The sequence below is a fragment of the Crocodylus siamensis genome, chromosome 1 (assembly GCF_052110815.1).
Source record: "Crocodylus siamensis isolate JL-2025a chromosome 1, ASM5211081v1, whole genome shotgun sequence".
NCBI lineage: Eukaryota > Metazoa > Chordata > Crocodylia > Crocodylidae > Crocodylus > Crocodylus siamensis.
In genome coordinates, this window is record NC_143395.1 from 233,434,746 (window position 1) to 233,451,628 (window position 16,883).

General features: G+C 47.8%; 1 protein-coding gene across 2 annotated transcripts in view; it reads left to right on the forward strand.

Annotated features, from left to right (window-relative positions):
- Positions 1–1,573: 1,573 nt before the first annotated feature.
- Positions 1,574–16,883, forward strand: part of ILDR2 (immunoglobulin like domain containing receptor 2) — a 48,045-nt gene continuing 32,735 nt past the window's right edge. For both annotated transcript variants that reach the window (XM_090059186.1, XM_090059194.1), the window contains exons 1-3: positions 1,574–1,731; positions 12,991–13,323; positions 14,818–14,937. In XM_090059186.1, the coding sequence (XP_089915312.1) occupies positions 1,686–1,731; positions 12,991–13,323; positions 14,818–14,937 (499 nt within the window). In that variant the 5' untranslated portion in view covers positions 1,574–1,685. The remainder of the gene's footprint in view (positions 1,732–12,990; positions 13,324–14,817; positions 14,938–16,883) is intronic.

The following is a 16,883-nucleotide window of genomic DNA, read 5'->3' on the forward strand; positions in this document are numbered from 1 at the left end:
GTCTTGACCTCTTGGGGGCTAGTGAGGGCATCCAAATCCTAAAACCTCTGGGCTTGGGCCTACATGTAGGATGCCTGCCAATGGATCTGAGAGTATCTGAGTCTTAGGGTGAGATCCTGGGATGGAGGATGCTCGCTGGTTGTAGTGCCATACATAGTGTTTAGAACAACTGAGTTCTGTCTGCTCAATCAATATGGTTTTTGGAATGCCTGAGTTCTGCTCAACTGATACAATTTTAACCTGACTTAGCTGATTTGACCTGGAGTACGAAATATAGTCTTAAAAAACGTGCATAGTCACATTCTCACAGAATATTTCATGCTCTTAGGTACTGGGTGAGTGAATGGCAGACCATTTTTTCCTCCAGAGCTCTTTGATTTCAGAGCCCTCTTCCTCGTCAGGGTCAGTAGCCCATTGGGTAACTTTCGCTTGCACACCAGTTCATTATTCCTCTCAGATGCCATTTTCCTACACCATGCTGCCATGCAAATCCTGCCTCCCACCGCTCAGATGCCATCCAGTGACAGCCAGAAGCCCTCTAAGCCATGTACAATTAAAGCAATCCACTGCCACAACCCAGATTGGCAAATTCAGAAGTCCAGGCTGACCTTCGAGCACATCCTGAGAGAAAAGGGTGTAGGTTGTAGCCTTGTTGGCCTAAGGACATAGGCAGACAAGGTTCTTTGTGTGAATCTGGTATCTTTTATTAGACTAACTAAAATAGTTCTCCTGAGAGAAACACATCTGGCGTGGGCAGCCTCTGGGGGCTCGAGACACAACAGGCTGTCTGCTTTCCCTGGCCAGAGTTCTCAAGGCTGCAAGCTTAGCAAATGGGGGTGTACTGCATCCCCTCGTGCCCCATCACCATAGCTGGGGGAGCTGTTGGACATGCTGGGTAGGCACTTGTTCTAAGTTGCTGGATGGGTGCACAGCCTGCTCGTGTGTGGGCAAATTCCTGGGGATAGGTTGTAGCTGTGTTGGTCTAAGGACAGTAGGCAGACAAAGCTCTTTGGGTAAATTTGATAGCTTTTATTAGACCAACAGATTGTAGATGTTTAGCCCTCTGGGAATGAAGTTGTGTTTTTTGCATAGGCATAGGAAATATATGTCTCTGTTGAGTTTGGCTTCTTTCTTTTTTATGTTGCGTAGGCTCCATCTCAAACCGCAAAATTCACTATCTTCCATGTTTCGGGGGCATGGGTTGTAGCCGTGCTGGGCTATGGCAAAGCCCCTGCACTCCAGTCTTACAATCACAGACCATGAGGACCTCAGGAGATCACCTAGTCACCCCCTGCTCAAAGCAGGACCAGCCCCAACTAGAGCACCCCAACCACGCAGCCCTACCCTCCTACAGAGTTCCCCCCCCTCACATCCGACCTCAGCTTCCCTTGCTGCACCCTGAGCCCGTTGGTCCTTGCGATGGAGAAGAGGGGTGCCGTGCAACACCCCAGAGGAGCGCAGCAACTCCCCCAACCGCGGGGGCGCACAGACGCGGGGTCCAGCCCCCCCGGGGCAGCCACGTGATGCGCGGAGCCGGGGGCGGGGCCATGGCGCCCCGCCCCTCCCCCGGGAGCGCCCATTGAGAAGTCTGCGGCGCTGGCTGCTGTCGGGCGCGGGTTGTGTGTTGTGCGCTGCCCGGCCGGGAAGGGGCTGCCTGCCGCCTCCTGTATGGAAAGCGCAGGAAGATGGATGGGTCCCTGCTAGCCTGGCTGCTTTTCCTGGGGCTCGCAGGTAAGGGGGCTGTGCCCGCCTCTGCTGCAGCAGTGCCCCCAGGGGCTGGCTCCCGGGCACCCTGGCCTGGAGGGAGGAGGCAGCCTGGTGTCAGGGGGCATCCGTACCTCCCAGCAGGCACCTGCCTTGGCCTTAGGTTGGCAGGAGGAAGGCAAAGGGAGGGAGCCTGCTGTCAGGGGGCATTCATGCCACCCCCACCCCAGGAAGGCACTTGCCTGCTGCACCCCTCTGGCCACAGTGCTGCATGGGGAAGATGGTCCAAAGTGAAGGGAGCCCCTGCGATCGCCTCCCTTCTCTAGAGAAGGCAGCTTGGGAGGAGTGCTCCCTCCCACCCCCTGATCCTTTAGGGGTGGCTCTGGTTTTTGGCAGAAAAGCCAGGGGTTGGGGAAGGCTGGGAGGGGCTAGGGGAGGAGGACTAAAGAGGTGAAGGGGTCCAGTGGAAGTTGAGAGGTGATGGCTCCTGCTCTTAGGTTTGCCCCCAGCTGTTGCCCTAGAAGAGTTTGCAGAGACTTTGTGTGTAAGGGTTGAGCTGCAGTCCTCATGTGGCAATAGTGTGTGCCCTATGGGGCTGGGAGAGTAGCTTTGTGTCTACCTGCGTGCTGCCTGGGGATCTGTCCCTGCTGACCAGGGTGGGGGTGGTATAGGCTGCTTCCCCCTTACTCCCCATGAGGACCCATCACTCCCTCCTTGCTTCCCTTGGGGCAGAATGGCATTACTTTCCTCCAAGGTCAGGGTGGCATTGCTCTTTGCCTGCTCCTGCAGGGCATTGTCCCCACCTCACTTTGCTCTGAGAGGATTTTGGAGTTGGGAGGCTACTCCCTACCAGGAAGCATCAAATTGATATATTTTTCTATAAATGGATATGTAACTCTGGACCCAACGTATGTGTGGGACCTGTGATACTCGGGCATCTTTTTCCTGAGGGGCTGAGGCAGGTGCCACTCAGGAGGACACTGATGTTTACTGGATCAGGGCTTGAAAAGGTGGTGTTGCCGGAGGACAGGACGGAAGAACTAAGTAGTGGTGGGGGAGATAATGTGAACCCAGAGGGCCAGATTGTCCTTGGCTGCTGTGCCGGAGCGAGGTTGCAAGGAGCCTTGGCTCTCCATCTTATGGTCCCATGCCAAGGCCAGGAACAATTGAAGGAACTCTCCCAGCTCTCCTGGGCGCTTACTAGTCCACACACAAGAGGTGTGAAGGAGCCCAGGCCACACCTGGCCTCTGCCTTGACTTGCAGAGAGGGCTTCCCTATACCTTTTATACAGATGGTGCAGCCTGCCTGGTCCTGCTGAGCCTTGGGGAGGGACTGTCATTACACAATCCCCTCCAACCTTACTTGGGGCAGTGTGACCTTCCTTGCACCTGAATGGCACAGGCAAGCCCATGGAAAGCCAGTGAGTAACAGAACCCTAGAGAAATGCGATGAGAAAATGGAGAAGAGGGAGGTCAAAGGGGAAAAGGTAAGGGTGTAGGTAGACAGTGGTCTGAAAATGGGGTTAGGGACAGAGATAAATTAGGGAAGGAAGAGCGAAGAGAAGCATCCCACTCAGAGCAATGGAGTGGTCCCACAACCAGAAATGGTGGGACAGCAGCCCCTTGGCGTGACAGGGTGGAGATGCTGCCTCCCTGGCAGCTAGTGCAAGAGTGTCAGGAAAGGCTGCAGCCATCAGGGAGTCTAATGGCAGTGAAAGAAAACTAGTGGGGGAAGAGGGAGAGGTGTTACATTTTGGACATTTAAAATGCTTCTAAGTGGGATGTAGGTGGGTTTCCCACCAACAAGAAGCCCTCAGACTTCCTAAGTCCCCCTTCTCCTGCCCCCCATCCTCTTCCCGAGATTCAGGATTCAGAACAGCAAATTCATTTTCTACTGATAGCACCTCTCTCCCACCCACCCCGTCCTTGTTTTTTCATTCTGAGTCATCTTCAGTGCTGGTGCCTGCCTATAGCTACTTGCCAGGGCTTCACTGCCACATTTGGGGTTTAAGCAGCTTCCGAGCCGCTTTCCTCCCTCTTGCTGCTTGCATAATTATACTATTTCAGTAAGTGAGGAAAGAGCTACAGCACACCCAGAGCTACCAGTAAGTTGGAGTCAGCTCACGGGCTTACTGTAAACTTTCCTTCTTACTCCCTCCTTCTAACTTGGTCCCAGCCTGCTACTTAACATCAGGACAGTATCTTTCCACACTCTTCAAAGACCACTGCCCCCTCCCCCCGCAGTCTAGGCATGTTTTACTGGCCAGCTCCAAGGAGCTTCTAAGTTTTTTGTTTTTTTTTTCCCCTTTCCAAAGGACTCCCAGATCAGGGAATCTCATTTACTACTGTAAGCTTCATCCATATAATTTCCTTCTCACAGAGCCAGAGATCAGAACGTTCCCAAATGAGCTAAAAGACTGGATTATTGACAAAGTTCCCCTTGTTAAAGTAGCCCATAATTAAGGGGACTGGCTGCATTTTGAACTTGTGCCACGTGTGTGGAACAAAAGGTCCTACTGCAATCAGAGGGTCTGTCCAGCTCACCTAGTGCTTGATTTCCCCGCCCCCCCCCAGGATGTGACTGTGTCACAGAGTGGTGCTGACTGCCAATAGGCAAAGATCTTAAAGCAGGCAACAGGTTAGCAGCTGCCGAGTATGCTGATGGAGTCAAGGCATCCTTTGTTGGTGTGCTGCACTCTGCAGAGTTTGCCTTTAGCTTTCTTCCCTCCTGCCCTCAATCTGCTGTTCTCCCAGTGCTGTCTTCACAGCCAAGAGATAGCAAAGGTGTGGATGTGTGAGAGAAGCACACACTGACTAACAAAACATAGGCTTGGGCTTTCATTCTCCTCAGTGGTCAGAGGGATGAAAGGTCTGTATCAAGGTAAGGAATTCCAAGCCAGCCAGATCAGCACATTCCTTCCTCTAGAAAAGAGGGCTGGGGGTTGGGAGATGGAGAGAGAAGGGTGAAAGGAAAGAATGAGACACAGGAAAAGCAGAGACAAAAGAGAGCAAAGGAGAGAGATTCTCGCCCCCTTCTCTCCCCGCCTTCCTTGTTTAGGTGGGCTGAGAAATTTCAGCTCAGCACTCCCAGCGCTCTTCCTTCCAGCAGCTAATTCCTCTCTGTCCTTTGTTTGTCTTTAATTTTTAGCTCCTGCATTTATCTTTTGTTTGGTTTTGTGCATTGTGACTTCTTACTGCAATTTCAAAAAATCCTGTGTCAGTTCCAGTGGGCTTGGTTGTTTCTTTTTCTACTTCCCAGATGCCTGACGGCTGCCGTTTTATTAGAAAGGATAAAGGGCAGTATGTCCTTCCGTTTTTTTCCTGAAGGGAGTGGTGTTGCATGGGAGGATATTCAGCCCACATTTTGGGAAGAGAGGGTATATAATTTGTTGAACCTCTCTGAGTCCACTAACAAACTGCATAAACCTTCTGGGTGTTGGTGGGTTAGGGAGGGTGAGTCTTTTATTCATATGTGCTCCTTTTTTTTCCCTTCCTAATTATTATACCAAGTGGATTTAGTGCTCATAAAAGGTACAACTTTGGAGACTGAAATCCTTCGTTTATCCCTAGAACATGCAGAACTCTGGCAGCAGCAAGAGCAACATTCCCTCACACTGACCCAGCCCAGTCCTGGCGGGCCCACACTTAAGGATGAGGCCATGTGTAAAGACTTGGTCTTCAACCTCTTCTAATGTCACTTTGCACTGCCAGGGGGCCACAAACTGTGACTGCAGTGCTGAAGGGGAGAGGAGAAGTCCTCCAATGGGGAGGCATCAGTGGATGGTATAAAGCAGGGGTGGTCAACCTGCAGCATGTATGCCACACACAAGTGGCACATGGCAGACTAGGGAAGGGACAGGCAGCACAGGGTGTAAAAAGCAGAGTATCAGGTCGGGCAGGGAGCATGGGGCAGAAAGAGCAGGGGCTTGGGCAGGGAGCGCAGGGCAGGGAATGGACAGCTGGGTAGCAGATTGGGTGATGGCAAGGATGGGGTTGGTACTCAGTGAAGGTGTGGGGCTAATTTGTAGCATGCCTGGGGAAAAAGCTGGCACCTATTGGTAAAGCTAGTAGTGGGCTCTCCCCTACCTGCGTTGTCAGCTCCCACTTTGCAAGCTGTTTGAGGGAAAACACAGAGCCAGCAAGGCAGATCTGGAGTGAAGTGTGCACTGCTGGCCCATGGCCAGTGGAATGGTCTCTGGGGAGACTGTCCGAACTGCCTTCAGTTAAAGCAGCCCTGCTGCCAACTTCATCGTCTCCCACTTTAGCTGGGTGTAGCTGACATACTGAGCTGTGCACAGTTTATATGTCATTCCCAGCCCTTGAGTGGTGCTAGCCCTGGGGGCAGGACTAGTGCCTTCAAGAGCTCAGGTAGAATGTCCTTTGTAGATAAGGATAGAGAAGTTTAATCTTCTGGTCCATTTCAGCCTGCGCTTGTGGTGGGGCTACCATAGGGTAGCTTGTCTGAAAGTGGTTTCTGGGATGGTGGAGGCTATATTACAGAAGCTGCCAGACAACAAACTAGCAGCTGGGAATGACTTTTATTTAGCTGGGGGGGGGCAGGGGGAGAGTGAATTTGATTTAGTAACTAGAGCTCTATTAATAATTTCACCTGAAAATACAGGAAGGAGTTTGGGGGATGTAATGTAGGAGCAACAACATGAAGGTGGCAGGAGGGAATGTCACATGAGCTGAGAATAAGGTGGGAGAAGTTACAGATAAGAGGCTAATGTCTAGGGGAATGGAAAATATTCTTGACCCTTGTGGAGGATATTCCTGACCGTGGGCGGCTTGTGGCTGTGGAGTTCACCTATCCAGTGAGCTTGGGAGCATGGAGTCTCTGGAACCCTGTCAAGGTGAATGGTGCAGATTAGGAGAGAGGCCAGTGTCTAACGTCATTAGTTAGGCTGAAGAATCCAGATTAAACTCTTTATGCAGGCTGTTTTCTTACTGGGGTTCCCCTGTCCTTTTGAAGGCATATGGAGAAGCATGTGTCTTCTCCCTGTGCCTGAAGAAGGGTGCTTGTGCCTGAAAACTTGTAAAGAACAATTTTTTCCAACTATTCAGTTGGTATACTAAGATATCACACTTACCCAAATAACCTTGTCTGTTTCCTTCTCTGCACTTCACTTCTTTTCCTCCTGAGTTTGATGGTGGTTTGACTGTGGTTCTTTGTTTTACCCGAGAACAGGGATGACAGTAGTTCATTGGGGCAGTGTCGGCAACGTGATGTGCCTCAAACCTGGCTTGGAGGGTTAGCACCAAGGTTGAAAGCATTGTTTGGTCTGTCTGCTCTATTCAGATTGTAGTCTTGAGCAGTAGTTGTCAACCTTGTCAGCTAGCCAAAGCAGATAAGAATACTAATCTACTGAAAACTAGGCCGAGACTCCAATTCACTTGACATAGGCCACTGCTGTAATATATTGAGTGAATCAGTGGTGACTTTGAATAGTGACATAGCTGGACTGGATTTAAATTAACAACCAAAAGATGAACTACATTCAAACTTTCAACCAAAAGATGAAAGCCTCTTTAATGCTTTCCGCCTTAAAATACTTATGTCTGAGCATACCTGCTTACCTCTATATTTGTCTTCACCATGTCCCCTACCTTCCAAAGATCAGATGCCAGTTTTCTGATTTAGGCTTGGTCTATGTTTAAGTGTTTTCTTGGCAAGGAATATGTTTCTTTTTAAATTGCACCTGTAAGTGTCCTAGATGTACTAGCAACAATTTCAAGGCAGGCAACACCCTGATGACAACACCCCTTCATCAGTATGACTCCTTCTGCTTGGGGAGTCAAGTGAAGCTGTCAGTGCAAGCATCCTGTTGCCAGTATAAGCTATGAGTCCCTTACTGGGGTTTTCCAGAAGATATTTCTACTGGCACAACCTTTTAGTGGCTTAAATATAATGTGTGAGAGAAAATGATTTTTTAGGGTGATCTCTTTTATTGACCCAACTATGTAGTTGGAACAGAAATATTTGCCTTTTGCATAACTTCTGGATCATCATGGTTACAGCATCACTCTTGCACTTAAATTAAAGCAAAACTTTAAAAAAATATATATGTGTGTGTGTCTATGCCTGAACCTTCAGGGCAGTGATTCTCAACCTATTTTTAAGACTTGAGGCAGCTCTGGATAGACTCAAGGCATTCCTCAGAAAATGAGTACTGCTTATGATTTGAAATCTTGGGGTTTATCATGTATATATGTTTTGCACACCTAACATTGTGTGGCAATCCTGAAAGTATCTTGAGGCACCCCAATGTGCTGTGCTGTTTTGGTTGAAAATCACTGTTTGATTTGTGTTTTCAAGCTTTTATTTCAGTACCATAAAGGTAGAAACTTTTTTTTTTTTTTAAGAATGAAAGCTGAGATTCTCAAATCATCACTCTTGGACAGGGGTGGGCAATTATTTGGGCTGTAGGGCCACTTAAGGAGTTTTGGTAAGTTGTTGCAGGCTGGAGGTGGGGTGTGGGGTGCTGACGTAACCTGGTGCAGAAAGGTGGGGGGCAATTGATCCTATCCAGCCCCTGGGCCCATCTGCCCTGCACCCACTGCCAGGGGCACCAGATGGAGAGGGCAGATGGGGTCTCCATAGAGACCGGCCCATGACCCCTGTGGGCATGGTGTGTTCAGCTGGGTGGATGGGATGGGACTGTGGCAGATGGGGAGGGACATCTGGGAGAGAGAGAGGCAGGCAGGGTAGAGGCTGTGGCCAGGATTGCAGGGCAGTGACAGTGTGGGGCCAGGACCCAGGCCCAGGCCCAGGGCAGAACTGTGATCTGCTCCATACTTGTTCCTTTAACAGGTGCTGGTTCTGCAGGCAGGGACATGTGGAGAGCAGATCACAATCTGTCCCAGGTCCTGGCCCCTCACTGTCGCTGTCCCAGCCTGCCTGCCCTACTCCCAGAAGTTGCTTCCAGTCTCCCCATGGCCTCTTCCCATCAGTCCAGCTGAGCATGGCCTGCCTGTGGGGGTCCCAGGCCAGTCTCCATGAAGATCCCAGTCACCCGCCCACTCAGCAGTGGATGAAAGGGAGATGGGCCAGGCTACCCAGGCAGCAGGGCCAGGACTGGTGGCAGCAGCAACAGGCAGTGGCAGCCAGAAAGAGCCACTGTTGTGGGGCTGCTGGGAACCTGAGTCTGGCCACTGCACTGTCCTCACCCTGCTGTGTGCCTGGGAGTAGTGGGAACAGCTGCATGTAACATGGCCTGGGCTACCCCCTGTGCCCTGGCTGGGCAGAGATGAGGGACCTGTCACGGGCCAAATAGAACCCCTTGGCCAGCTGGACCCCAGGGGCAGTATTCTCCCCACCCCTGGCTAGAAGCTGGGCATTTTAATAAAAGTTAATGACTGTGAGACTCAGTAAAATCACAAGAATTGGCTGCAGTAGAAAAAGAAGAGAATGGGACATTTATATTTTTGAGAATTTGTCTGGGTGAAGAATCAAGTTTATTCTTTCTGTTTATTCACTGTAGTCAACCGTTAGTGCTAGTTGTACTAAGTTAGATGGGAGCTCAACAGGTCTGTGATGACTAAGCTTTAATCACTTTGTTAATATCTTTTTCACATACTGCTTTTTACTCTAAGCAGCCTAGGTTTCTGAACTCTGTCTTATTAGTCACATGAGGGTGTTTTACCCAGCTATTCCTTTATGAATTATTCCAAGTTCAGCAGTGTGCTTTTGGAGTTAAGGAGAGCTAAATGGGCAGTGGTAATTGAAATGCGGCTACGCTGACCCTTATACCGTTTGGACCAGCTTGTTTTAATCTCTAGCATCTTGTTGGGCTTTCTGATGGATACTGCTGTAATATATTGAATCAATAGAGTGTAATTTTTTGGCAGAAGCAATAACAGGCGTTTAATTAATTTCTCGGGGGTGTGTGTGTGTGTGTAGAGATTTAGGCTTCAGTAGACCTTTCCAATGCAGAGACTACACTGTGCTTTCTGTGTGTAGTCTTTAGATACTGAGTGTAAAGGCGTATGTCAGAAAAGCAATTGGATGTTGTGTGGAAGATGCCAGATTGCTTACCATACGCCTCCCATACACTTTCCGGTGGAAACAGAACTCCCGTATTTTCTCACAAGCTTCTCACAAGTTTGCTTTTTCTGAGTGGGCACTGAGATGGGAGGGTAAGTGGTTAGTCAGATAAAAATTTGCTGAAGCTTTGCTAATCATTTATTAAAGTGGTCCCTGGCCTGTCCGACTCATTAATCTCATTTAACAGGAGATGGGGCTGTGCAGGGAAAAGAAGTTAGCTGAAAGCAACTTTGTTTACTAAGCATAGTACTTAAGTTCACCATAAGGGAAAGATTTAACTGTTCACCATGTCTGCAGAGTCATTGTTTTATCTGTTTTGGTAAAGCAACATTAAGTCACCAGATCAGCTAATTTCACGCTTTGGTATTGGGTGTAGCTAGCATGCAGTTCCTCTACAGAGCAGTGGGGTGGTGCCAGGCATTGCCAATGGGCTGTGGAAGTCCTTGATCATGGGTTTTGGGTTCTTCCCCTACTCAGAAATGAGGTAATATATAAAGGCATGATCTTCAGCCTCAGCTGCCCAGTATCTGTTACCAACACCATACAACTGTTCAGCATGTCGTATGTGTGGTGGTGGGACTTCTGAAAGGCATCTGTTTCTGTGGAATGTAAAATAGGACTGAACAGCCTACTCTACTGTGCCTATATTTCTCCAAAAATGGCATTAATTGGCTTCACTGGTGTCAGTCTGCAGAGATCAGTAAACTAAATAAATTCTGCATGCTGGATCTCGATAACATCTTCAGAATGAAACTTTAAAAAAATTATATATATTGGTTGTTCTCATGTCTGTACCTGACCCTGTAAGGGGTGCTTAATTTTATGTTCTCAAGCTTTTTTTCTGTACCCTGGGAATAGAAACGACTGGGTCACCACTGCTCTACTGCTGCTCCTGATGTTGAGATTTCTGATGTTTGCTTCTAAACCTATCCCTTCACTCCCAGCCTTATTCCTGACCATCTCTTCTCCTTTGCCCTCTCGTATCAAATACCAGCTAGCTTTACCCAACTTAAGGACACTGCAATGAAAGGAGGTTTCTTCCTTTATTTACTGCTGTAGCCTTTTATTGTCCAGGTCTCAGTGTGTGTGGTTTACTTTTGATGACTTCATTTCTACAGTACTGGTTTTCAACCTTTTTTCATCTGAGGACCCCCTAATAAATTTTGAACAGAGGTATGGACCCCCTTGGCAATTTCAAATGGAGGTGCAGACCCATTTGAATGATAAGTGTGGGTATTCAGATACTTTTGATTGATTATAGTAATCTTTTGTGGACCCCTTAGACATAGTCTGTGGACTTTCAGGGGTCCATGGACCACTGGTTGAAAATCACTGTTCTGAAGTATCTATATGGCACAGGCTAACACTGAATGCTCAAGCCCAGGTACTGGAAGCAATATAGGTGTATTAAGTGCAGTGCTTTTCCCAGGCTAATTAGACCTGATGGGAATGTAATTAACCAGGGGCATAGCAAGGCAGCCAGCTGCCCAGGCAGGTGTGATGAACTGAGGTGGTGGTGACTTCTGGTTGCTGCCAGTGTGATTGTATGGCTGTGGCACTAGCTGCTGCCCCTAGTTGCCTTACCCTAGTTATGCTGCTGCAGCTAACTGTTTCTGATGCCCAAGCTAACTGAGTGAGCTAGCTTGGGTGTCTCTATGTGGTGCTGCTTTGTGTTATATAGACATACCCTTCCTTTCCTCCACGTGTCTCCTTGATCCCCCAGGAGCTAACTCCCAACCCTCTCCAGTCTCTGAAATTGCTTTAACTGAGGATGATAAAGATCTCCTTTTTCCTGCCTTCTTAGCCTCATTTCTTTGTGCTCAACCTTCTGCTCCCTGTGCTTGTCTTCATTGTTTTTTCTTCCCTGTACCTACACTTACTCTCTCTTGACCTTATCTGTTTCCTGATCCAAGCACTATGACTCGAACACTCCTTATACCTTCTAAGCTGTCTTTTATGATCTTTCTCTACAACCCATCTCTTCAAGCAATCCCTGCCCACTCTCCCTCATCACTATCAATCCCCTTGGCACTTCTCCTGAAATGTTTTTCCGGGTGTGTTCTCCTTTACTGTGTAAGCCATCCAGAGCAGGGGATTTACCTTACGTGTCCTTGGAACGAACTGCATTTATTAATGGCACTGTGCAAGTGCCTTTTGAAACAAGGTAACTCCTAGAGGTGGTCCCTGCATTGTAGGAATGAGGCGCATGTGGGAAGTTTGGACTGCTGCTGCTGCTCCCCATGCTGTGGATAAATAGAACACCTCCTTCATTCCTTGTCGGTTGGCACCTTTAACCAGATTCACCTTCACCTACAGAGTCAGAAAGTGTCAGTAGCAGTCCCACGTACAATTCACTCCTGTGTGTCTGGCCCTGATGTTTGAGGCCAAGAGAGGACAGAACTCTTCTGTCAGCTGGCAGATAAAGGACACAAACTTCTGAAAGACATCAGTTTCTGTGCAATGTAAAAGTCTGAGAGTTTTGGCCATGTCTCTGCCCTTCCCATACTAACAGACTTTACTTGGGGCACAGACTACATTCCAGCTGAGGTAGGAGTGATGTGATCTGGATCTGCCTGTATTGAGGCTTAGCTCAAAACAGCTGAAAAACAGTTGCATGTGTGAAAGCCTGATTCTGCCATGAGTTATGCTACTGCTTAAGTGGAATAACTCCATTGAAGCCAGTGGCTCTGTACTGGTGTGAGACCAGAATCTGGCTCACAGTGGAAGCTGTCCCATCCACAAAGTGCTCCTTCCTTGCAAGTATCACCTTCCCTTATCCACCTTTTTTGTTTTCCTTTTTTAGTGTCCTTACCACAATCATAATATTCACTTGCACTTGACTGTTCCTATATTCATGGTTAGAAATACCTTGTGAATTCCTCTGTGAACAAGCACTATAGTTGACCAAGCTCTTTCCTTATTATTGATTATTTGTATTAGTGCGTTGCCTGGAAACCCTAGTTATGTACTGGGACTTTGTTGTGCTAGGTGCTGTACAAACATGAGTGTAAAAATGTCACGTTTGACTCTCTAGCCTCACTCTGAGTGACCTGCTTCCATAGAAAGATCAATCTCTCTCTCCCTCCTCCCAACCCCCATGCTGGCATTCCTTTGGGGATAGCATGAGCACGTGAAATCTGGTGATCACATTAAATCTATGTGACTGTGTGAGAATGACACCATCCTAAAACATGCTGTCTGTGCTGTTCAGAGGGATGACTCTTGTGTTTCTGTTTTTGTAGCTGCAACTGGGGGATTGGACGTCAAGGTGCCCGAGAAGAAGAAGGTGGGCATGCTGTTTCAGCCTGCCCTGCTTCGCTGCGACTTTTCTACATCTTCCAACCAGCCAGCTGTGGTCCAATGGAGGTTTAAATCCTTCTGCCAGGATCGTATGGGGGAAGCCCTGGGTATGGCCACCTCGGGTTTACAGGCTGTAAGCAAGAGGAACCTGGAGTGGGATCCCTATCTGGACTGTGTGGACAGCAGGAGGACGGTCCGTGTCGTGGCCTCCAAGCAAGGGTCTGCAGTCACTATAGGGGACTTCTATAAAGGAAGAGATGTCACCATAGTCCACGGTAACTCTAGCCATTCTGGTATTGTTTGGAATTGTTTCTTGGCAATTATGAATGCTGGAAGCTGACGGGAATTGTTTAGTTGATGGTTTTTCCTGGGCCAGGGTGCTAAATGTCAGCTCTTGTATCAAAAACCTTTGGATTCAAACAGTTGACTCTGCTGGAGGGAGGAGTTAAGTCTTTCTCCCTTTTTCACTGAGGTTTCCTCAGAGATGGGCCCAGACCCTGACCTGTAAGGGCTACTTGTTCCTAGGTGAAGAGGAGTGTTCAGCTTCTTTGCTTGTTTGCTCCTGAGCTTCTCTATGCTGCTGCCATCAGTGGGCCCAAACCCTGATATGGAAGTATCAAACTTTCCTGTGAGGGTTGAGAATTTAGCTTCTGTAGCTTGGGCCATTCCCCATCATGAACTCTCCGAGCAGTCTCCTTTCCTGCCCTTCAAAAATGCTGGAGTGTAGTAATGCAGTATTTCAAGTTCATTCAGTTCTGGGCTTTTGTAACCAAGTCCATATACACCCAAAGCCACTCCTCCTGCAGGGAAGAAAGGAAGAGATTTCACTTGAGTGGAATCTGCTTGGGGAGAAGGGAGCTTTCCCTCATCCTTTTGTTAGATGAAGTCTTGTGAGACCAGAAATCCTAAATATGTCAGCCCTTATAACATAACAGGTCATCTAGCCAGTAGGGAAAACCAGGCCCTTGACTCTCAGTAGATGGGGAAGCCAGGCCCTTGACCCTCAGTCTACACAAGACACTGACTGCAGTAGCGGCTAATACGCCACCATGCAGTATTAGGCTATTGCACAGTGGCGTCACTTTAAAGAAGTTTGCTGGTGCTCTTGTGCAGTAACTTGTTACTGCACGTTTATTTAGTACTTGTGTATAATCAAGTACTAAATAAGTGTGCAGTAACCACACTGCAGTAGTGCCTTGTGTAGACATGCCCAGTGTGGAGGTAGCATACTCGGCCTTTGGAGAGAATGGGTAGTTTTACCTGACATAGTCTTTGTGTAAGGTTGATGTGCTCCAATGAAAGTTGTGGCAAAGTTCTTGGCTGGTGTGAATGCTACCTGGAAACAGGGCCCTTGACACTTTGGGAGGCAAAAGGACTGGAAATAGAAGGTTTGCCCTAGTGCTCACTGTGTGGGCCCTTTCTCAAGTTACTCTCTAGTTCTCCATTTGGCTCCACAGATTACTGAGCTCAGTGTTAAGAGTGATGAGTTTGTGTTATTTTTTTTCTAGCTTCAATCCACCTGACAGAGTTAGTGGAGAAAAGGATTGGTCCCTTTTATCCACAGGAGGCTTGTCCTTTCAACACAGCTCTGAGGATTTAATAAACAAACTACCCAGGGAACAAAACTCTTTTCCCACTGGTGACAGCTGGCTGGGAGTAGAGGTCAAGATTTGAAGCTGGAGCTGAAGCTGGATCCAGCGCTTCCAACCCTTTGCTTCTTGGAGTGGAATTGAGTGGTGGCCCTGTCTTCCATATTTTTTATCTTTCAGATGCAGATTTGCAGATTGGGAAGCTGATGTGGGGAGACAGTGGACTCTATTATTGCCTCATAATCACCCCAGACGATGTAGAAGGCAACAATGAGGGGTTGGTGGAGTTGCTAGTACTGGGTGAGCTGTCTTATCGATTTGCCCCTTCTCCAGTGGATGGCTCTTGTGCTCTCTTCCTCCTTCGCTCTGTCTCTGTGTATGTGTTGTGGTGTGATATCCATGTCATTCAGTTCTTGGGCTTGAATTCAGAATACCTTGCACAGTTATTTGCCCCTATGCAAAGTGGGTGACAAACTCTCCCAAACTGAGATAGCTATGTTCATATTTTGGGACCCTGCCTTTCAGACTTTGCATGATTCTGTATATCTTTACAGAAGGTGCAGGGCTGCAGAGAATCAAGAACACTGATTTGTTACGGCCTAAATGGGCAAAATACCAGCAAAAGTCAACCCCTCCTCACCCCCCCCCCCCGAGAAGTGGTCTTTTAAAAATATGTACTAACAGGGGTCCAAATATATGGTTCTTGCAATCCAGGACTGCACCACATGCAAAGCTATACTGGCTGCAGCAGGCACCACATGTGGCTCATGTTCCCTATTGCACAGAGCGGGTGCCATGGGCTGGATCTGGTATGAGGGTGTGGGGTGGTGTCCCAGACTGGCCGTGCGCAGGAATAAGTACCTGGGGCCAGATTATGGCTCTGCAGGCTGTATCTTTTGATACAAATGCCTTGACATTTATCCTTCTTTCTTTGGGGGCTCATTTCTGTCACAATGGGCTTTAGAAAGGATCAGATTTTGCTATAAGAGCTTGCCCATGGGAGTATGCTCCTGTGGGTACTGCAGGACAGTTATACTGACATCATTCTTAGGGGAACACTTTTATTCCAGAATCGGAGAAACATTTTTTTTTCTCCTAACTTATCTTAAGCCCCTTCCAAAGCAGCATAAATTAATTTAGAGAAAGGCACTAGAATAAGAGCTCCCACATGGGGAGTTATACGGGAATAGCTATAGCACCTTAGATTCACAGCTGACTTTCTCCTGCTATACTTTCTTGTGCAATGAAGACATATTTAAGGAAGATAGTCATTTAAATGTCAGCCAAAACCATCTTTTTCCTCTGAAAATGTGAGCCATCTTTTGCCCTAACCCCTTAATCCACCTAGCCCTTCCCTCAAAATTGGATGTTAAAACCTAAAATCAGAGTGGTGGCAGGTAGAGAGGGTGGTGTTTCTTTTTTTTGTTTCTTTTTAATGTATATTATACTTGGATACACCGTTACTATGGTGAAGGACCTATTAAAATGCATGGAGAAAAAACCTGTATAAATGCAATATAGGCATTCACTGGGATATGCATTTTGTGTGTCCTTGGTTTCTTGGATCAGACAAGCATTTAGATAACATCTAAATACAGGGGGACAATGCAGCAGACTTTAGCGCTAGTGGTCAAATAAACAGCCAAGTTGAAAGTGCCAAAAACTCCTCACAAACATAATGTGGGCAGTGGGCCATTGGGGAAGGGATTTTACCACTAACCAATGTCATATCCATATTTAGTTCCACAATATTATTTTGTGTCATGCAGTATAAATAGGCCTGATCTATTCACCATGGAACTTTTTATTCCAAATTCCAGTTCTAAAGCCCTTTTTGAAGCACTCCCCCCCCCCGCTTTTTTTTTTTTCCATTTAATCTGTTTCTGTCGGATACCGGCAAGATTATGGCACTGCAACTTCTCCTATGTGGTGATAAGCTACTTAGCTCTGCCTCATCTCCAAGCGCCCCTGGCACCTAAGTGGACAGGACTAGGTCTTTGTGGCCATACCATAATATGGTGCGTACTATCGCCATGTTCAGATACAAATGGCTATGAAATATTGTTGTGACTCGGGGAGCAAAGGTGAATGGATGTTGGTTTCCACCCTTGGAACCACTGTGTAGGAGCCTATAAGGAGAAAGGTATCTTGACTTGCTTTAGGGGGTTACCCATCTATTTCTCTGTCCTGAGTGGGAAGGAACTTCTGATGTTGGGCTACTGTACCTTGATTGCATTGGTATTTCT